The sequence below is a fragment of the Pongo abelii genome, chromosome 19 (assembly GCF_028885655.2).
Source record: "Pongo abelii isolate AG06213 chromosome 19, NHGRI_mPonAbe1-v2.0_pri, whole genome shotgun sequence".
NCBI classification, from domain to species: Eukaryota; Metazoa; Chordata; class Mammalia; order Primates; family Hominidae; genus Pongo; species Pongo abelii.
In genome coordinates, this window is record NC_072004.2 from 69,834,841 (window position 1) to 69,856,522 (window position 21,682).

The following is a 21,682-nucleotide window of genomic DNA, read 5'->3' on the forward strand; positions in this document are numbered from 1 at the left end:
CAGCCCCAGGAGAGATAAAAGAATCATGCCATGGCCAGGCGCAGTGACTTATGCCTATAATCCCAGCACTTTGGGAGGCCGAGATGGGCGGATCGCTTGAGCTTAGGAGTTCGAGACCAGCCTGGGAAACATAGTGAAACCTCATCTCTACACACACACACACACAAAAAAACAGCCAGGTGTGATGGCATACATCTCTAGTCCCAGCTACTAGGGAGGCTGAGGTGGGAGGATTGCTTGAGCCTGGGAGGTGGAGGTTGCAGTAAGCCAAGATTGTGCCACTGTACTCCAGCCTGGGTAACAGAGTGAGACCCTGCCTCAAAAAAAAAAAAAAAAAAAAGAAAACATGCCATGATACCCATGCTCCCTAATCCTCTACTTTCTCAAACCCTATTTTCTGCCTGCCTTTTCTTTCACCTCCCTTTAGCCAATTCCATTCCTGGCTACCTCATCCCCTCCAGTCTGAAAGGACGTGGTAAGTACTTGTCTGTTCCCTATGCTTTTCTCTCTCTCACTCTCCTCCTCTCCTCCCAGCTCCCAACTGAGAGCTATCCCTGTTTCAACTCTTTCCAGTGAATGCCACCAGGATCTGAACCCAAGATTCCAGCCTCGGTCACCACCCTGACCCAGAGAATGCCACTGGGATGGGGAGAACTTGTCAGTCTTCATCCTTCCCCACAAGTATACTGAGGCCAGGACAGGTATGTCCACTGCCATGAAGGGCCCTGCCCTGGAGTAGAGGGCAGCCATAGGGGTACAGTGGGGTCCCAGACCTAAATGTGTGTATGCCTGTGCATTGGGAACACTGGTTTATTAGTGTTATTTCAGCATTGTGATGCAGAGAGAGTAAGTGTAACAGCTGCTCCTTGCTTGCAGTGTTTATTGTTACCTAGAGACAACCTCCTGGCTTTTTCCCAGCTCCCCTCCCCCAGCCCAACCCCTTCCCTGCCAACAATCCCACTCTCCCCACACTGATGGGAAATTTATAGCTTGCCCATACCATGCCTTTAACCCTCTCCTATCCATAGGGTAGATGGGCTGAGGGAAGCCAAGTGAGCAGCAGGCATGCTTGGGTACCAGCAGGGTAGAATAATGTGTGGAGGAGGGAGGGGGCAATGACACCCCTCCGCTCCATTCTATGTGTCCAGTCTTAGGCCCCCGCTGCCCTCCTGGCTCTCAGTGGAGAGAAAAGAGGAAATAAATTTGGACCTAGCCTTGAGATCCTGGAAGAGCTCCTTTGGATTTAGCCTTGGGATCCTAGCATCTCCTCACAAAATTATGATCTTCCCTGGGCATCTCTAAGCCACCAATTGGGTTGCCTGCACCTGAGCAAATACAGCAAGGTAGTATTGAAACAGAAGGGTAAATACAGAGTGGCAGAATCCTCAGATCCCTCCTTTATGTCTGAGAGAGAGGTAGCTGTAGAGATGTCATATCAAGAAAGAGGCACTGGCTTGAGAAATGCTGGCTGGACTTCTACAGCTGGGTAGATGTTAGACATGAAGCCCGCGGCTGAGTCTGGTGGGAGAAACTGCCCACCTTAACATCACCCTGAACGCAGCACTAAGATCCTGAGAGACCCCTGGGTCATTCTCTAAGCTGATCTTTTTGATCTGGTTATGCTGCTGCTTTCTACTTTTCCTTCCTGGGTCATTTTCTCCTACACATCTTCTAGTTTGACACCTTGGGGTAGATCCAAGAGACTGAGAAGATGGAGGCAGCCTAGTCATGGCCTCAACAAAGCTGGGGAAAGAAAAACTCCTTCTGTCCTCTCTTGACCTTTCATGGAGGGCACTGTGTCTTCTACTCACCATCCTCACTGGAAACAGAAGAGAGGAAAAAGCATCAGATTTTAGCAGAAAGGATAGAGGGTAGACATATGGAAAAACTTACTCATGGGATGAAAAACTTCAGATTGGACCTGCTTCTCTTCTGAGATTTTTCTTCTGCCTGCCGGTTTGTTTTTGTGTCTACCTAAGAGGCATTGGATGAAGCACAGTTACTTTTCCAGGCCTCTTCCAGACAGCCTCAGCACAGTTTCCATACAGTGCACTGCTTCTTGGTTCTTCTAAATGTCATGTAGTATGTGTGGTGGTTAGATCACAAGTTTTGGAGACAGACAGCCCTGGGTTCCAGTGCCATCTCTGCCACTTACCAGCTGTGCTACCTTGGTAATTCGCTTAACCTCTTTGAGTCCTAGTTTTCTTGTAAAATGCAGATAAACAACTACTCCTTAAGTTTGTTGTGAGAATTTCGTGAAATAATGTGTATAAAGCACCTACAACAGTGCCTGATACTCAGTAGATGCTCACTCAACAGTGGATAGTGCAAGAGTACTACTACTTTTATGAAGTTAGCAGGGCTGATATTGCTTCAAAGACTTTGTGAGTCCCCTGAGATTAAAGGCCAAATGTATGTGCATATGCTGGGGGAGAATGTAGTTTTCTACATGATGTGGGGTAGGGGTGGCCATCCTCTGGAAAGAAAGTAGTCCCAATACTTGACTCAGACTCCCCAAGAAATCAGTTACCCCATTCCTATGCCTCTCAAGCCAGAGTACCTTGGCCACTGTTCTGCCTGGAAGTTCAGCTTCATCCAGGATGGAGCGGGGAGAGATAGTCATTAGAAGGATAGCAACAACTAGCATTTGCTAGACACTTTACAGTTCGTTAATTACATTTATCTACATTAGCTCTTTTGATACCCAGAACCAGTAAAGAGAACTCCATTTATTGATGCCTGTATGCCAGGCATTGTACTGAGTGTGTTTTTTAAAGTATGTTTAAAGCCTATAGAGTATTTCATCCCCTGGATATGCTGTGATTTATAAGGCTCATCCCCTATTTTGAATCACTTAGTTATTTTTGCTGTTATAAAACAATACCACAGTGAATATCCAAACAAATAAAACTTCATGCATTTTATTTTATTTTATTTTTTTATTTTTTGAGACGGAGTTTTGCTCTTGTTGCCCAGGCTGGAGTGCAATGGTGCAGTCTCGGCTCACTGCAACCTCTGCCTCCTGGATTCAAGTGATTTTCCTGCCTCAGCCTCCCAAGTAGCTGGGATTATAGGCGTGTGCCACCATGCCTAGCTAATTTTCGTATTTTTAGTAGAGACGGGGTTTCATCATGTTGGCCAGGCTGGTCTTGAATTCCTGACCTCAGGTGATCCACCCACCTCGGTCTCCCAAAGTGTTGGGATTACAGGTGTGAGCCACTGCACCCGGCCTTCGTGCATTTTAAATAGTTAATTCTGAGACATGGAATTATTGGTCAATGGATACAAATACCCACCTCCCATGGTTGTGTTCATTTTATTGATGTACGCTAATGAGAATATAATATTTATTAGTCTTCCTCGTTGGAATTCTACATTGGAAACACAAGGCGGCCCCTTTTCCCTTCTATAACCAACAGAGACATTAATAATCTATCAAGGCTTTTAAAATTGAGATCATTGTAGATCCACATGCAGCTGTAAGAAATAATACAGAGAGGTCTCTTGTACATTTTGCCCACTTTCACCGAATGGTAACATTTTATAAAACTACAGTATAATGTCACAACAACCAGAATATTGACCTTGATATAATCTACCAGTCATATCCAGATTTCTCTAGTTTTACTTATTCTCATATGTGTATATATTAAGTACTATACAATTTTATTACCTGTGTAATTTTATGTATCTACCACTACAGTCAAGAAGCTGAACAGTTCTAACACAACAAGAATTCTTCATGTTGCCCTTTTATATTCACACCTCCTTCCCTCTCACCCACCTCATCCCCTCCTTAACCCTTGATACCACTAATCTGTCTTCTAAAATTTCGTAGTTTCAAAAATGGAATAATGTAGTACATAACTTTTTAGGATTGTCTTTTTTATTGTTTTAGACAGGATCTTGCTCTGTCACCCAGAATGGAGTACAGTATCTCAATCATAGCTCACTGCAGCCTTGAAAGCCTGGGCTTATTAGCTGGGCATGGTGGCATGCTCCCATAGTCCCAGCTACTTGGAAGACTGAGGTGGGAGGATCTCTTGAGCCTGAGAGGCAGAGACTGTGGTAAGCCAAGATCATGCCACTGCACGCCAGCCTGGGTGACACAGCAAGACCCCATCTCATAAAAAAGAAAAAATGTTAAAAAAAAAAAAAAAAAAGGAAAAAAAGAAAAAAATCCTGGGCTCAAGCCTCAGTCTCCTAAGTGGCTGAGACTACAGGTGCCTGCCACCATGCCAGACTAATTTTTAAATTTTTGTAGGAATGTAAAATGGGGCCTTGCTATGTTGCCCAGGGGGGTCTCAAACTCCTAGCCGCAAGCAGTGTTTCTGCCTTAGCCTCTCAAGTTGCTGAGACTACAGGCATGAGCCCCTGTGCCTAGGTTGTCCTTTTTCATGCAGCATAATTCCCTGAGATCTGAGTTTTTATGTGTATCAATAGTTCATTCCTTTTATTTATTCCATGGTATGAATATACCACAGTTTGGCCAGTTACCTGTAGAAGGACATCTGGACTAATTCCAGTTTTTGGCTATTACAAATAAAGCTGCTATGAACATTCACGTACAGATTTTTGTGTGAACATAAACTTTTTTTATATTACCAGGTTGCCCATCAACAAGGTTCTCTCACTTTGTACTCATTAGCAATGAATGAAATAGCTCATTTCACTTGTTTGCTGAATGTTTTATATTCATAATTATTAAACTTCTTAATTGGGCATGGCACTACTATTATCTCCATTTTATAGATGTGGAAAATTGAGGCTCATGTTAAATCATTTTCCCAAGATCACATGTTAAGTGACAAAGAAGAGCCTGGAATCCAAGATAATAAAGCTCTTTCCACCACAGCTGACTTTTCAGGTGGAGGCCTTTCTACACTTCACTAAGGTTGCTGAAAAGAGGGTGTGGGTGCTACTAGCAGAGAGATGTTGGCGGCAGGGAGAGCACTGGAGCAGCCTGGGTCAACTCAGGTCCTCACAGCCAACTTCAGTCCATAGATCAAAAGAGCGGCACAGGCCAGGTGGGGTGGCTCACGCCTGTAATCCCAGCACTTTGAGAGGCCGAGGCAGGTGGATCACTTGAGGTCCAGGAGTTTGAGACCAGCCTGGCCAACAGGGTGAAACCCCATCTCTACTAAAAATACAAAAATTAGCCGGGCGTGGTGGCAAACACCTGTAATCTCAGCTACTCAGGAGGCTGAGGCAGGAGAATTGCCTCCACTGGGGGGTGGAGGCTGCAGTGAGCCGAGATTGTGCCGCTGCACTCCAGCCTGGGCGACACAGGAAGACTCTGTCTCAAAAAAACAAACAAAAAAAAAGTAGCAGTGTCATGGATCAGGGGACCTGTGCCCTTGAAATTGTTTCCCCTTTGCCAGAGAACAAGGCTGAAGTGAATGGTGTGCCTGAGCAATCTATCCAGACACCTGAGACCTGGAATGGGGAAGGGAGGACCCAGCCTTTGGATGCCTATCAGAGGGTGAGATATTAAGGTCCTCTTTGGAATGTGCTGTTGAATGTGTCTATGAGGCCTGAGGAAATTGAGACCGATGATAAGTGAGCTCTCTATTCTGAAGGGTAAGGGAGATATAGCACTTTTTGTTGTTGTTTTTGAACAGGGGAACTATAGTTCATTTACAAACCCATACATCCACATACACCCGTTGGGCAGGTTCAGTGTCTAGGACGTGGTAGAGAGGGCATGAGCACGGTGGAAGCAAAAATGCCAGTTCAGTGCTTAGTGCTGACTTTACCACCGTTCTTCATGGCAACTGAACTCATGGACAGCTCAGGAGAAGCTAGAGAAATTGTTTTGTCTGTCGCTCAGCCTCTGGGGCACTGGTTGAAGCTGACAGGTGGAAACCTAGAGTTGGCCCAGACATGATGAATGCAGAGATGCCAATTTGTAGGAGAGTAGGTTTGGCTCCTCTCCTGGGAGTTCTGTCTGGCCAAAGGCTCCCACCTCCCACCTCCTGCTGGAGCTGGCTCTTTTATAGTTGATGTTACCATTGCTCTCTTGGCCTATTCCAGCAGCTGTGGACTCCTAACAGTTTTCCCCACTCGCTTACAACTGCAGAATCAGGCTAAGATTATGTATCACTCCTCCATCTTCTTGGGCCCATCAGGAACAGCATATCTCCCAGTGGTACCCACTGTCCGTGCCCAGTAGTCCCAGCCATGTGGGATATAAACACTGAGGCTAGACCCGGAATGGGGACTATAAGGATTATTATTATTTTTTTTTTTTTTTGAGATGGAGTCTTGCCCTGTCGCCCAGGCTGGAATGCAGTGGTGCGATCTCGGCTCACTGCAACCTCCGCCTCCCGGGTTCAAGCGATTCTCCTGCCCCAGCCTCCCGAGTAGCTGGGATTACAGGCGCGCGCCTCCATGCCCAGCTAATTTTTGCATTTTTAGTAGAGACGGGGTTTCACCATGTTGGTCAGGCTGGTCTCAAACTTCTGACCTCGTGATCCATCCGCCTCAGCCTCCCAAAGTGCTGGGATTACAGGCGTGAGCCACCATGCCCAGCTGGGGACTATAAGGATTACATAGGCACCACACTATATCATCGAAACAACTAGAGATATCCATTCTGAACCTCTGTCCTCTGGTTGGAAGTTCGTAGACAAAGGGAGACCACTCATTACTAGCTCTTTCACCTCTACCCACTCTGAGATTTTCTGGCTCTGGGAGGTCCTGACTGTGGCTGGGAAGATAGCTACCTTCTCTTAGAGCCAAGATGGTGAGGAAATCTCAAGACCCCTCCCTGCCTTGTTCCCTTTCCTTGGCTGCTTCTCTATTCAGGTCCCCACCTCTCCTGGTACCACTCCATTCCCATTCCTTCTTTCTCTTCTCCTCTCTCTCTCTCTCAGCAAGTTTTTTATGTGATTACAGGCACTGCATGGTAATTAGTGCTAAACTCATTTGCACAACTACAGTTAATTGGCTACAACAATTAATTAATGTGTTGGAAATTTGGCACTGGAAAAAAAAAGTTTGTCATCAAAAAAAGGGCAAAAAATTGTAGAGTGAGGTACCCATAAAAATCGAGGGTAGGCTTCAAAAGCCCAGCTGGGCCTCAAACTTCAGGCCTGCCTCAGCTGCTTTTCCACTCTCAACTTCAACGCATTTTCCTCTCTCATTTTTTTTCCTCCTTTCTTTCTCTGTCTCTCTCCTCTCCTTTTTCTTTCTTTTTCTTTTCTTTTTTTTTTTTTTTTTTTTTTTTTTTACAACTTAAGCAAACTCATTTCCCTGATAAAATATAGCATGACTAATGGCTAGAGCATGTAAAAATCATTGGGAAAATGTCCTTGGAAGACGAATGCATTTTCAGCAGAATAATTAACTTAATTAACAAATTCACATGCATATTCATCAGGCTATTAATGTCTTCTCGGCTCAGCTTGATGAACATTGCGGTAATAACCATCTCATTTACATACTGCATTCTACTGCGATCCAAAACAGAGACAACATACAGGCGTATACACACACACACACACACACACACACTCACACACGAATACACACAACATGCCTGGGCCACTCTTGACTTCCAGGTTGGCTGGGAGAGTGTGTGTGTGTAAGCGAGGCAGGGTAGGGAGTGGGTGAGTGGGAACCCTGACTGGGTGGTGTGATCTGTAGATGGCCATGAGTCAGGTGGGCTAGGGATACCCACATGTAAATATCTGAGAGAACTCAATATTCTCTCTCCCTCTTTCTCTCTCTCTGCCTCTTTTTCCTTGTTTCCATTTCTCTGTGTCATTTTCTCTCTTCTTCTCTTGCTTCCCGCCCCCCCCCCCGCCCCCATATCTCTCTAGGGAAAAACTTGGTATCTGTGCCAACTTTTTTCCCCCTCCCCTCCTCCCTCTCTCTTCTCCTTCTACTCTCCCAACTGCTGCCAGCCGGCATCAGCGCCGAATTGCCATCTCCTTGAGCTCTCTGTGGAGCAATCTCAGAGAGCAGTAAGGTGTGACGCGGGGCTCTGCCGGCTTCGCAGCACCGCCTGCGGAAAGAGCGCAGGATGGCGGAGGAAGATTAAGAGAAATCGCGAGCAGGGCTCGGCTGCCATTGGTGTGTGCAAACGCCGAGGAGGAAGGGAGAGGGAGAGTGAGGAAGGGGGGAGAGAAGGGGGAAAAACCAGCAGCTGTCGGCCTAATTCTTCTAACACTCTGCTTGTGGTCATATTAGAAAAACAGATTATGCCCCTCGGTGCCACTCACTTATACTTGACATACGTTAATGTTCTATATCTCCATTTTCTGGTTCTTGATGACGGTGGACTTGAGGTCGAGAAGGATGGGCCTGGGTGGCCAAGGGGCACAAAAAACCCTGTCCTCTCATTCTCTCCTGACCTTGAACCCCAGTCTGTACTCGCCCTTTAGAAAGCAAACCAGTTTACATCTGATGCCACCATTTGGCGTTTTGCAGCCTCTTATGAGATGCAGAGGTCAGAGGATACCTGGAGGACCTTAACCCTAAGTCACCCCTCCTTTGTAGTCTTAATAGGTCACTTTAGGACCAAGTGAGACCAGCTTTTGTGGCACTACCCCCCCCAACCTTCCTATGGGCTCTCTCTTCCTCAAATCAGAAGTTGAGGGTCAGAAAAGGGAGTCTATGATAGTGTGTGTCCCAAGAGGGGGTTACAGAGAAGCCATAAGCAAAACAAGGCCAGGATTGTTTCTGAGTTGCTATGGAAACCAGGTTCCCTCCTCCTGGCAGGAATGGAGGAGTGCCTGAGGCCTTCCTCCTACCACCAATCCTGAGGGTTGTAAAGGTGGAGTTTGCTAAGGCCTGGGGAAAGGGCTGGTCTTGGAGGACAAACCAACCATTGCCTACAGCTGGCCTGCTATTCAGAGGTCTTTGACCCCCACCTTTCCTACCCTCCCACGTCTATATTCAGTCAAAGGAGGCTTTTTCCTCTGGTGCCTTGTCCTCTATGGAGACCTGTTGCTTAGCAACCACTAGTGCTTTCTTCTTAATAACTCACAGGGACAGAGAGATAAAATATCTGTGTCTATATTCAGTTCCCCTCCCCTGTCTATTTATATTTAATAACTTAAGCCCTGTCTTGGGTTCCCTTAGCACCTGCCTTAGAGAGCTCTTAGAGGGATTATCCGCAGCCCGAAGAAAGAAGGTTGCAACTGAGGAAGAATTTCTGAACAGGGAAGAGTGGAAGAAAAGACTGCAGTAGGTAGAGCATCAAGGGAAGCTGTGGAAATATATTTTCTTAAGTACAGGTAGAGAGGGGAAACAAAATGTTTAGAACTTGGAATGTGGGAAGGGGATATCCACAGGGATTCTTAAGGGACAGCTCCAGGTCCTGGAGTGGACCCTAACAGCTGCTTCCAGGCTGGCATTTTCCACTCCCCATGCCCTTCCCTGCCCCTGCTTCCTGGCCACTTCCAGTCTATGTCCCTCTCATATTTCTTTTGTTTGTTTGTTTGCTTGTTTGTTTTGAGACAGTCTCGCTCTGTCACCCAGGCTGGAGTGCAGTGGTGCGATCTCGGCTCACTGCAAGCTCTGCCTCCCGGGTTCACGCCATTCTCCTGCCTCAGCCTCCTGAGTAGCTGGAACTATAGGCGCCCACCACCACGCCCAGCTAATTTTTTAGTATTTTTAGTAGAGACGGGGTTTCACTATGTTAGCCAGGATGATCTCGATCTCCTGACCTTGTGATCCGCCCACCTCGGCCTCCCAAAGTGCTGGGATTACAGGTGTGAACCACCGCAGCTGGCCTGTTTGTTTGCTTGTTTGTTTTAAAAAAACGGAGTTTCGCTCTTCTTGCCTAGGCTGGAGTACAATGGCATGATCCCAGCTCACTGCAACCTTTGCCTCCCAGGTTCAAGTGATTCTCCTGCCTCAGCCTCCCAAGTAGCTGGGATTACAGGCATGCGCCACCACGCCCAGCTAATTTTTGTATTTTTAGTAGAGACGAGGTTTCATCATGTTGGTCATGCTGGTCTCAAACTCCTGACCTCAGGTGATCCACCCGCCTCAGCCTCCCAAAATGCTGGGATTACAGGCATGAGCCACAGCGCCCAGCTTCCCTCTCATATTTCTATCTGTAAGCAGCCTGTTGGATCTCCAGTTTCCTAGTGTCTGGATGTTGGTATCCAGGAGAGGGGGCTGTGCTGACGTGTGTCCCCCAAGGTCTGGGTACCTCCCAGTTTTTCAGTCACTAGGAAGGAGTTCTTCTGAGCTCTCCACTAGAAAACCCCACACCTGACCTGGCAGTGGGGGCTGTACAATAACCAAAAAATGAGCAAGGAAGATCTACAGTAGCCTAGGCCTGTATGTAGAGTCAGGAGACTTGGGTTTAGTCACTTCTCCTTACTCTCCTGTGATCCCAGGTTATTATCCACTTGATCTTTTAAAGCCCTTGTTGCTTCATCTGTAGGCCAGGAATAATAATAAAGTTTACCTTACTGGACTTTAGCAGGATCAGTTAAAGTAATATGTGAAAGAAAATATGCTGCAAACTGTCACATTTAACTAAAATATTATTTTAAGGTCTGAAAAAGGTCTGATTGCTAGGGAGAGGGAGGCATCATGAATCCAGCCCAGCCCTGGGCTTAGGAGTGTCCCTTCCCACAGCTCTCACGGCCTCTGGTCTTCCATTAGTTTATTGGCAAGAGGGGTATGACTCTGTTCTCTGGTCATTGGGGCAAGGAGCTATAAAAATCAAAATCAAACACGAAGCGGTCTAGGGAGAGTCGTGCAGTGTTGTCCCTATCATTTTTCTCACCTCAGACCCAACCTCTGGCCTCTAGTTTTCAGCTGCCAAGACAGCAGCCCTACCGACACCCCACCTTGACCCTCTGCCCCTTTCGGCAGTCAGCACCTTTGCTGCCATCGTGCTAGCTCACAGACTGTACAGTTTCACCCGCCATACCCCCCTTCTCTGCACCTCTTCCAACCCGAGCCTTCTGTGGCAGACAGATGGGGTGTCTGCGATGGAAAAAGCTCTGGGCTCTACGCCGTCTTGGGTGGGCAGCCCCCCTCCCCAACTCCCCATTACTCCCTCTCCCCACCTAAGACACTCAGATTCACCCCAGGCAGCACTAGAAGGGGCTGAGAATTCCAACTCTCTTCTCTTCTCAGGCTCAGCTCCAGAAGCCGACCCAGAATGGCATCCTTCTCCGAGACCCAGACCCCAGCCCCTCTTCATGGAAGACCAGCACAAAGGAGGAAGTAGGTTAGGGAATGGTAAGGCTCCATGTGATGGGGCTAATGTGGAGAGGCCTGGGGCCTTTCCCTGAGGACTGGATGGCTGGAGTTTGGGAGCCTGAGTTGACAGAGGAGGCTAAGCCCGGGCAGCTACTTTGTTCCAGAAATCTAAGGTCCCTGGAGGGAGGCTCAGCTTTGGGAGGGGGAAGGGAGCTAACATTGCAGAGCACCAACTGTGAGCCAGGTGCAATGGCAGAGCCTTTCCATACCTGTACTCACAACTAGCGGGTGAGGAGTCAGGGCAAATATGTGTCTCATAGCTCCCCATATCTCGGCAGTCGACCACCTCCTCCTTTGATTCTCTGATGTCACTGCCAGTTCTCCTCCTATTGCACTGACTTGTCTTTCTCTGTGTCCTTTGCAAACTCATTCTCAACTCCTTAGATTCAGTCAAGTCCCCCAGTTACACACTTCCATGGTACTATATATCGTTCCTTCAGAGCACTTAACACAGTTATTTCCTATGTATTTGTCCAGTCATTTGAATAATGATCCTAGTTTCATTGGATGGAAAGTTCCACAAGGTCAGTGACCATTTCTATCTGTGTTCACCAATGTGTTCCCAGTGCCCAGAAACAATGCCTAGCATAAAGCAGCTGTTTTGTAAATACTTGTTCAATGAATGAATAAATGACAAAAGAACATCTCTCTGGCCTAAACTCCCTTCTTAGCCACTCCCTCACCCTGAGCTCACCCACCCCAATGTGTGGACCAGGGAACAAAGTACCTGGGAGGTCAGGCCACCTTGTTCTCCCTCACCAGGACAGGACCAGTCCTAGTTTCAGGGTATGGGGCCATTGCTGTGCCAGAGCCTGGTCCTGCCTGTCTGCTCTTCAGCTTTTCCAGGGACTGAGAGAATTCAAAGTCTCAACAGTTTTTCCCCACATAGAGGCCTGAAATCATTCATGTGAGCTGGAAAGGGAGGGGAGTTCCATCAGAGGAAGGTGCTCTGAAGAAAATCCCTCTTTTTTGCCTTGCCGAGACTGCAGAGACCATCTGTTGCCACCCCTCTGTTTGCTTCTGTCCTATTACCCTGGACTTCAGGGAAAGAGACGGTTAAACCAAGTAGGAGGGATAGGCAGTTTACCAGATGCAGGACCGGCTGCTTGCTCCTGAAAATGTCTAGGGAGCTAGGTGATGAGCTTTGGCCAGGTGATTGGAGCAGAGGAACACAGAATCCAGGAACAGCCAGTCCTTTGGGGCTGTACTCCCTAGACCCTGGGAGGCAGGGCGTAGATAAAATGACCTCTATGAAGTGTCCAGCCTCCAGCCCAGGGCTTTATCTGACTCCTTTGCTGCCCTTGCCATCTGACCTCAAACAGTGTTCCCAAATCTGTTAAGAGTTAAAGTTAGGCCAAGTGTGGTAGCTCCTTGCTGTCTGTGGCTATTCCCCATTCTTAACCTTGAACAAGCACACAGATGTTTGCCCATCTCCCAGCCCAGAGCATCTCTTCATCCAGCTCAGTGCTAATACCCAGTGCTCACAGCAGCTTCTCAGCCCCCTTATCCTAACAGTGCCCGTCAGCACCCAGGTATCTAGGGTCCTGGATCTGGGAAGCCACTCTGGGCGGTGTTGCTCTCTCTGACCCCACCTGTTCTCTGGGCCCTAATGAAGCAGGACAACTCAGGCTTCAGGCCAAGTCTTTGTGTCCTTATCAAAGGCAACATCTGTCCCCTCCAAGAGGATAACCCCTGGGGGGAGGAGGGTGAGACAGGCACAAGGGAGAAATCCTGATCTTGCCTGGGCCCTCACCCCAGATTCCACTGCAGGCATAGATTGGGGGTGAAAGCCAAGACAGTCACAGAAGCCCTCACACACACATGCCCCTGCATGGGCCTTCATGCCTCTGAGCCCCCACATATGAAAGCCCCTCCTGGGCTCACCCAGCTACCTGGGCTGCTGCTGCTGCCAAGCGGCCTTCTTTTATTCATGCGTTGTTTTATTGCTGGCAAATGCTGCTGCTTGCTGCTGTTGGAGGCATTCCTGCCAAATCCATCCCAACATCTTGGCCTGGCATCAGGGCGGCATGCTAATCTGGAAATTTAAAGAGCCGCTCGGCTTTAAATCGGAATTTTAAATGAGCAGCAGTGCTCCAAAGGGACCTGGGCAAAATCGAACAGTATCCGATCCACCCTTCCTCCTCCCACACCCACAGCATCACCCCAAGTTCCTCCCACCCCTCCCTTTGATTTGGACATTAGAGGAGGTATTGGCATGGGACACCCTAAGGGAAGAGAGAGGTACCACGGCAGAGGAATTTGTTCAAGATGGGGGTCATCTGGACTAGTGAGGAGCTAGGATCACTCTGGACCAAGAATGGATCTACTCCTTGCTGTCATAGGCAAATGGCCAAATGCAGGATGTTCCACAAGGGAGAAGGGCTAGAGGTAATGAAACTGAAGTTACTCCCTCACTTCCCTTTTTACCAGGAAACAAGAAGAGAAGGCCTGCTCTGCAGAGAAGAGGGAAGGTGGAATTCCAAGAAGACACTCACACACAGCATACTCTTGTTGCCAATGGGATGTGTGCACACAGCTGTGCATGCAGGCTGGGATGCTTGATGAGGTCCCTGCAGCACATATACACATAGCTCACACATCACCCCTACATGGAGAGGAATTATCTGCACATGGAGGGCGGTCTTTCTTTCCCTATCCAGGACACTATTGTAACCCCAGAGCAAGCTGGCTTCTGCAAGTTGCTAGCCTGAACTGTGCCCCAGGTTTTTCCATGGATCCTAATTTCCCAGCTCCTGGCAGCTGCTTGAGTCAGCCATGGTGATAGATCTCTGCAGCTCTTCTGCCAGGACAGGGGCAGGGGGAACCTGAGGTCATCCTGTGCACCTGTCTTGGCCACAGTGTGGTGCCTTCTCTGGTGATCACCAAATGACAGGCGCAGACATCTCATCTGGGAGAGGTTTTGGAAACAGCCTTGGTTTCAAAGGAAAGAAGGGGCTAATGGGAAGCGAGAGAGGCAGAGTCTGTGCCTCCTTGTGATTCCCTCTCCTTGCCTATCTCCAGGAGGTAGGTAGCCCCTCATTATCAGAAAACATTTTTTGAGTGCCTGCCCTCAGGGAGACACCATGCTTTACTTTAGCACAGTGCCTCACAATTTTCTGGATTGACAGCAGCCCTCAGAATCTGGATGTGCTGTCCCCATTGGAGAGTCCACAGTAACACACATGGTGACATCCACCAACACACATGGTGACATCCACCTTACTCATGTTAGGCTACCAGGCCAAGGGATGCTCTAAGACCTTCCCTAGAATTCCTCCTCCCTCAAAGAAGGAGCCAGCTCCTTCAGGGGCTGGTGTGGCTGCCAGCCAAGAGGCTTGGGGCAGGCCTGGGGCGTGCAGCTGATACCTGCCCACCAGATCTCCAAGGAACACCCTCCTCCCCCACTCCCACAGCCTCATTCAGATGGCCACTGGGCTACAAGGAGACAGTGCTCACTTCTCACCACTCCCAGAAAAAACTTCAAGCTGGACAGCCTCCCTTTCCATTGTAACCTGTTCCAAGATCCTCCACTTAGACTAGATACACTAACGACCCACCAAGCAATTTTGCCAGGCAGGACCAAATGTTTAATATAGTAGGGGTTGAGCTAGGCCTAGGTACGGAAACTTGAGGAGTGAGGCTGGGGCTGGAATTCTGGGAGAAGTTGTTGAGGTCAAGAGAGGTATGAGGAAGAACAACTTGATGTGAGTGAAATAGGACAGGGGGACATGAAGGGAAGGGCCTGAAAGAATCTGCCTCTCTCATCTAATTATCAACATGTAAATAATATGCAAATAACACACTCTTTGTCTAGAGACCACAAGGCCAGTGCTTTTTGGAAGTGGATTGCAGAGGGCCCACCAGACAGTGTCTCTGAGATCCTCAGATATGGGACACCCAGGCTCAAGAGAGAGGCCAGAGTGCAGCCATCTGGTTCTTGCTTATTCCCTGGATTGGCTCACTTTCTGTGAGCCTCAGTTTCCCTATGTGTGAAATGGCAAGACTACTGGATGGTCTCTAAGGGTTTTTTCCAGTACTGACAGTCTGGGATTGTATGACCTGGGCCCAGTGCCAGGGCAGAGTGGAGGGTTTGATTCCATTCTGGGGTGGAAGCCAAGATCCTTGGCTCTCTTGCCCCTGCTGCCCACCTCAGCAGTTCTGTCATGCTGCCCCCACAGCCCCCAACATACCTGCCATCCCAAACATGGGCAGTTTCCTGAAGGCAGTGTTTTCTTCCATCCATGCCTTTACCTACACTGTTTTCTCTGCCTGGTATGCCCTTCCTGTTTCAGCCCCTCAGTTGGCTAAGTCCTCCAACTCCAACAGCCTTGCCTACCTTACTCCTCTACTCCCCAGTTCTGACAAGGTGCCTCCCTTCTGGGTGCCTTTATGCACTGTCTGTTTACTTCTCTCTTGTCCCACTAGACCATGAACTTTTGGTTTTGTTCAAGACTAAATCTCCATTATAAGTGTATTAGTTTCCCAAGGCTGCTGTAACAAATTAACCACAACTCTGGTGTCTTAAAACAACTGATGTTTATTCTCTTACACTTCTGGAGACCAGAGGTTCAACATCCATTTTACTATACCAAAATCAAAGTGTTGGCAGGGGTATGCTCTTTCTGGAGGCTCTAGAGGAGAATCTGTTCCTTGTCTCTTTCAGCTTCTAGTGGCTAGTAGCATTCCTTTGCTTGTGGCCCCATCACTGCAGTTTCTGCCTCTGTCTTCACATCACCTTCTACTCTTTGATATATGTATAATCTCTCTCTCTCTCCCTCTCTTTCATAAGGACACTTGTGTTGGCATTTAGGGCCCACCTGGATAATCCAGAATAATCTCCCCATCTCAAGATTCTTAATCACATCCTTAAAGATGAACCCATTTTCCAGTTAAGGTAACATTCACAGGTTCTGGGGATTAGGACATGGACATATCTTTAGAAGCTATCAGACTACCAAAATAAGCAAAGACATTTTAAAATTTACCATTTATTAAGTACCATGTGCCAGACACCTACATACATTTTTCTCACCTCCATTAAGTTTTACAATAACCCTGAAATGTAGGTATTAATGCCTCTATTCTATAGACGGGAAACTGAGGCTCAGGGAGATTGAGTCACGTGCCCAAAGTCACGTAGCTGGTAAATGACAGAACTGGGATTTGAAACCAGATGAGTTTGGCTCCAAAGCCAACATGCTTTTTGCCTCACCAACAGCCTCTGAGCCTACCCCAGGCCCTGGCACAGGTTTCTTGCCTGAACGGATGCAGAAAAAGAAAGATAGGTGGACAAGAGAACGGACGATGAGGCCCAGCATTTTTAGTGATACTGCCTCTAGCTTTCTTTTGCCAAAGCCCCCTTACCACCCCTCTTATTCTCCCCCACCAACCCTGACCCCTTGTTTCAGAAGCCTGGAATCCCCCCCAGCTTGCAGCCCCCTGCCAACTACTGCTGCCCAGAAGGGTGGCACAGTGCCTGGACTTCAGGCAGAATCTATCAAATCACAGAACCAGAGGGTGTCTGGAGGTCACCTCATCTAGTCCTCTGTTCACATCCAGCCCTGCTCATGAGGACGGGGGCAGACAGGTTCAGGGTAGTGGGCAGCAGAAGGATGAAGTGCCCATCTCCCTTCAGCTGCCCTTTCTCCTTTCTTACTTCTTACACAATTTATATTGGAAGTCCTCACTCAGGTCTGACTTTGCAGACATCATGCATAATGAGAATTGGCCAGAATCAGGAGTCCTATGGTCATAGGACTGACCCAGTCCTAGATTCTCCAAAAAATAAAACGAGATTTTTGGCTAAGTCCTTTCACCTCTGTGGGCCTCTAATTCTTCATCTTTAAAATGGGATCGATAATAGGGGTAATAATAATACCCAACTCACAGGGCCTTTGGGATAATAACACAGCCCAGGAAAGAAGCATCCAACCCACGGCCTGGAGCAAGGCAGGTGCTGCAGGAATATTTTATAACACCCCCCTCAGCCCTCCAGCCAAGCCCCTTTATCCTGGGTAACACAGGGCTGTGCTCACCTCAGCCATTCTGGTCTGCCTCGCGCGCTAGACTGTGAATTCCTCTTGGCAGGATCTGTTCATTTCTAATCACCGCCCGTTCCCCTCCCTAGTGTCTAGCCTGTGCTCGGGTACGTAAGTTCAACACACATTTAATAAATGAGGCCAGGCGCGGTGGCTCACGCCTGTAATGCTAGCACTTTGGGAGGCCGAGGCGGGTAGATCACTTGAGGTCAGGAGTTCAAAACCAGCCTGGCCAACATGGTGAAACCCCGTCTCTACTAAAAGTACAAAAAAATTAGCCGGGCGTGATGGCGGGCGCCTGTAATCCCAGCTACTCGGGAGGCTGAGGCAGGAGAATCGCTTGAGCCTGGGAGGCCGAGGTTGCAGCGAGCCGAGGTCGCGCCAATGCACTCCAGCTTACCCAACAGAGCGAGACTCCGTCTCAAAATAAAATAAAATAAAATAAATAAGTGAGCGAGGGTATGAGTCGGCCCCCCAGGTCCTGAGAGGCTCAGAGCTTGACCCCCACCAGCAACCTTTCCCCGCACGACCACTTCCCCTGGGGTCCTGGCGGCGACCGCAATGGAGGGGAAAGAGGCGCTGCAGCTTTAAGATTTCTCTCGGGCGTCCCGGTTGCCAAGGCGCGGTTGCCAGCGGCCTGCGCGGAGCTGCGTCCTGCTTTAGCGCGCGGGCTTCGGGTTTCCGCCATCATCGCCGCCGCCGCCGCCGCCGCCGGGCCGCGCCGGGCTCGGCTCCTCCGAACCGTCTGGCGGACTTGGCACCGGCCCCCGCTCCTCAGAGCCCCCGCAGTGCGTGGCAGGCTGCGGCTTCATTATCCTGATTGATTCCTCCTGCTCCCCGACACCATGGGGGCCCCGGACAAGGAAGGCGGGCGGAGGCGGCATCTGCAGGCCCCTTCCCCGGCCCTCGCCCCCAGCCGCTCCTCAGGCCACCCTGCTGTGGCTGGCCAGGCAGGGCGGGGATGGAGGATCGGCCCGGCCTCTGCTCTCTTGGTGGGCGGGGAGGGGAGGGCACCAAGGGGGAGCGGAGCAGTGTCCGGTCGGTGCTCTTCCAAGGTTCCAGCTCTGGGCCACGTACACCCTGCCTCGGCCCGCCCTCAGCAAAGATTTTGCGCCTTCTCCGGGAGGATATGGAAAGGTTGGGGTGGGGAAAGAACACAGTGGAGGACTGAGAACGTCAGGAAAACAAGCCCAGGTAAAACGGGAAAGGTGACATCTCTGAGGAGCGTTGGTCACGTGTGTCGAGGCCTGGTGACGCGTGTCTTATGTGCCTCCCTGGGCATCTTCTCAGTACAGTTCTCAGTAGAAGCAGGGGCAGGGTCTGGACCCAACCAACACAGGACACCCCGCAAGGATCTAAGCTCAAAGGAAGGCCAGGAGTCTGTGTGAGGGAGAGGACCTTTTCCCCAGAATCCAGCATGGTGTGCCCACCCCACGCCCAAACCAAGTACTGACACCTTAGTAGAAAGAGCATCTGGGCCGGGTGCGGTGGCTCCCGCCTGTAATCCCAACACTTTGGGAGGTCGAGGCGGGCGGATCACGAGGTCAGGAGTTCGAGACCAGCCTGGCCAACATGGTGAAACCCCGCCTCTACTAAAAATACAAAAAAAAATTAGCTGGGCGTGGTGGCGGGCGCCTGTAATCCCAGCTACTCTGGAGGCTGAGGCAGGAGAATCGTTTGAACCCGGGAGGCAGAGGTTGAAATGAGCCAAGATTGCGCCATTGCATTCCAGCCTGGGCAACAAGAGCAAAACTACGTCTCAAAAAAAAAAAAAAAAAAAAAAAAAAAAGAGCATCTGGGGGCCAGAACTGAGATTGGAGCATCTTCTTAGTTCCACCACTTGGTTTGTAGCCTGGGCAAGTCGCTTTACCTTTCTTAGCCATGGCTTATCCATCTATACAATAGGGATAAGCCAGTTGCCAATGACTAAGTGGGATAATATGTAATGTGTAGATGGCAGGACCTTAAGTCCTCTGGCAAAAAGAAGAAAGGGAGATAAGGGGCTGACCTCTATCCCTGCTGCTGTTTTGGGTGGATCCCTTGAGGGAGGTGAGTCTTCTCCATATGCTTAAATCCCTGCTTAACTGAAAGATTACCTCAAACCTTCCAGCCAAATCTGCCCCTTTGTCACAGTAGAGGGGCAAAACTGCTCTCTACCTCATTGACATTGCACGGATTCAATATCTAGGTTTACACCAGCCTCTCTACTACTGTCCTTCTCTCCTTGGGGCCTCTCTTCCCACAATCCCTGACAGTCTCCCTCTCATGCCTCGCCCCTGTCCTGTCCAAGGGCCAGACCTGGGAAATTTCTTCCATGGACTCCAACCTTTGGTCCCTCTCAGCCCTGGGAAGGAGGGAACTGGTGGAGAATATGAGGCCGTTTAATGTATACCTGTCATGCTTGTGAATGTGATCTGAGCCTCTCTAGCAACTACAGTGTCTGAGGGCCTGTTTCCTCTTCTGTAAATTCATTATTCTTGCAACCCACATTTACTGGGTGACAACAGCAGGGCAGCATGGTGCACCCAGCAGGTTGGGAGTATGGAAAAAACACAGGATAGAAAGAACTCCACTGAGGCCGGGCTCGGTGGCTCATGCCTGTAATCCCAGGACTTTGGGAGGCTGAGGTGGGCGGATCACTTGAGGTCAGGAGTTGAAGACCAGCCTGGCCAACATGGTGAAACCTCGTCTCTACTAAAAATACAAAAAGTAGCTGTAATCCCAGCTACTCAGGAGGCTGAGGCACGAGAATCACTTGAACCCGGGAGGCAGAGGTTGCAGTGAGCTGAGATCGTGCCACTGCACACTGCAGCCTGGGTGACAGAGTGAGACTCCATCTCAAGAAATAAAACCCCACTGTAAAACTACTGATCTGGGGACAACAGACCAATGCACACAGCAGGCTCTCCAATACTAGGGGTCGGTGCAGGGACACCTCCCAGATTCTAGAGCATTCCACAGTGTCATGATGCTTCCTCCTTCCTGAATACAGCAGACTCTTCCCCTAGACTTCTGTCAGAGGCTAATTAATTTCCTATGGGAAAAGACATCCTAAAATTTGAGTCTGGGGCTTTTGTTCATTCCCTTTGTTGGAATTCCCTATTTTTACACCAGTCATGCAGTACCTTTATATTCAAAGGGAAAACACAATAAAAATACTTCCAGTTTGCCAGTAGCCAGAATCAGGTTAGCTCATGTATCTAGGTTTGCAAAGCTGCCCAGGACCTTTGTTCAGTGTGGCCTTGTGTGTGGCTGCCTCAGTCTACCCACTGGCCTGGCTGCCCACTCATCCCTGGCTGGCCTGCCCTATCCTCTGCACCTATAGCCCTCAGCTCCACTTCCTATTAATACAAACCACGTGGGACCCTCACTGTGGCGTCTCCAGGCAAAAGATGAAGCCACAGCCGCCTAGTGGCTGCCAGGGAGGCTGGCAGGAAGGGGCATCTCTACCCGGCGTCTCCTGGGAAACAGCGAGCTCCCCAGAGAAGGGACATTTGGAAATAAAATTTCTGCCGTTGTGTGTCAGTGTGTATGTTGGGGCAGGAGAGGGAGTTAAGAAGCCTCCCCAGCCCCTCTGTTCCTTTCTCCTCAGGAAAAGCCTCTTGGAGCAACTCTCCCACTGCCTCCCAAAACTCCAGCGCCTTGTAGGCTCTTCTGGGACTGGACAAGTGGCGGAAAATGTCCCTTCAGATTCATGATGCAGGTGAAGAAGAGCACTGGACTGAGAGTCAGAGGCCCCAGTTCTGAGCTTCCTGCCTTACCCCGTGGTTCTGGCCTGTTATACCTCCCTTTCTGAGTCCTAAGTTCCTCCTCTGTAAAATGAAATTTTTTCATCATTCCGAGTCTCTACATGGGGCCTCCTCCACAAAGTCCAGGAATATAGTTGGGGCATTCTAGGCCATTCTTTCCTATACTTAGGACAGATAACTAATAGAAGCTTATGATTCCTAGAGTGACCTTGACTCTAGGAATTCTACAGTGACCTTGAACAAGCCAGGGCCCTTCACCTGCCCATGCATTCATTCAGGCATTTGTAGGTGCGTTTTGAGAGTGAAGTCTGTGCTAAGAGGGTGAAGTCTGTGCTAAGAGGGTCTAAGGCTGCCCCAATTTTTTTTTTTTTTTTTTTTTTTTTCCTGTAGAGATGGAGTCTCGCTCTGTTACCCAGGCTGGAGTGCAGTGGTGTGATCTTGGCTCACTGCAACCTCCACCTCCTGGCTTCTAGCAATTCTGCCTCAGCCTCCCAAATAGCTGAGACTACAGGTGCACGCTGCCACATGCGGCTAATTTTTTGTGTTTTATTTTATTTTTATTTATTTTTTTTGAGATGGAGTCTCGCTCTGTCGTCAGGCTGGAATGTAGTGGCACAATCTTGGCTCACTGCAACCTCTGCCTCGTGGGTTCAAGCGATTCTC

The 21,682-nt window shown here is 49.2% G+C and overlaps 2 protein-coding genes across 36 annotated transcripts in view; both read left to right on the top strand.

Moving 5' to 3' along the window:
* CDK12 (cyclin dependent kinase 12) overlaps nt 1-11,876 on the top strand; it is a 106,325-nt gene extending 94,449 nt beyond the window's left edge. For 11 of the 35 annotated variants that reach the window (XM_054546511.2, XM_054546514.2, XM_054546518.2 and 8 more), the window contains 3 exons: nt 574-701; nt 9,088-9,196; nt 11,107-11,876. The gene's annotated coding sequence lies outside the window, so the exon portion shown is untranslated. Of the gene's footprint in view, nt 1-427; nt 476-573; nt 702-5,381; nt 5,483-9,087; nt 9,243-11,106 lie in introns of all 35 variants that reach the window. The other 24 variants (XM_054546519.2, XM_054546525.2, XM_054546526.2 and 21 more) reach the window with 8 other exon arrangements.
* On the top strand, nt 5,336-21,361 carry LOC129054918 (uncharacterized). Its single transcript, XM_054546261.2, has 6 exons — nt 5,336-5,482; nt 7,824-8,112; nt 10,840-10,991; nt 11,107-11,196; nt 17,934-18,464; nt 20,863-21,361. The coding sequence occupies exons 1-6, from the start codon at nt 5,336-5,338 to the stop codon at nt 21,064-21,066; spliced, it is 1,413 nt and encodes a 470-aa protein (XP_054402236.2). The 3' UTR covers nt 21,067-21,361.
* Nucleotides 21,362-21,682: the final 321 nt, after the last annotated feature.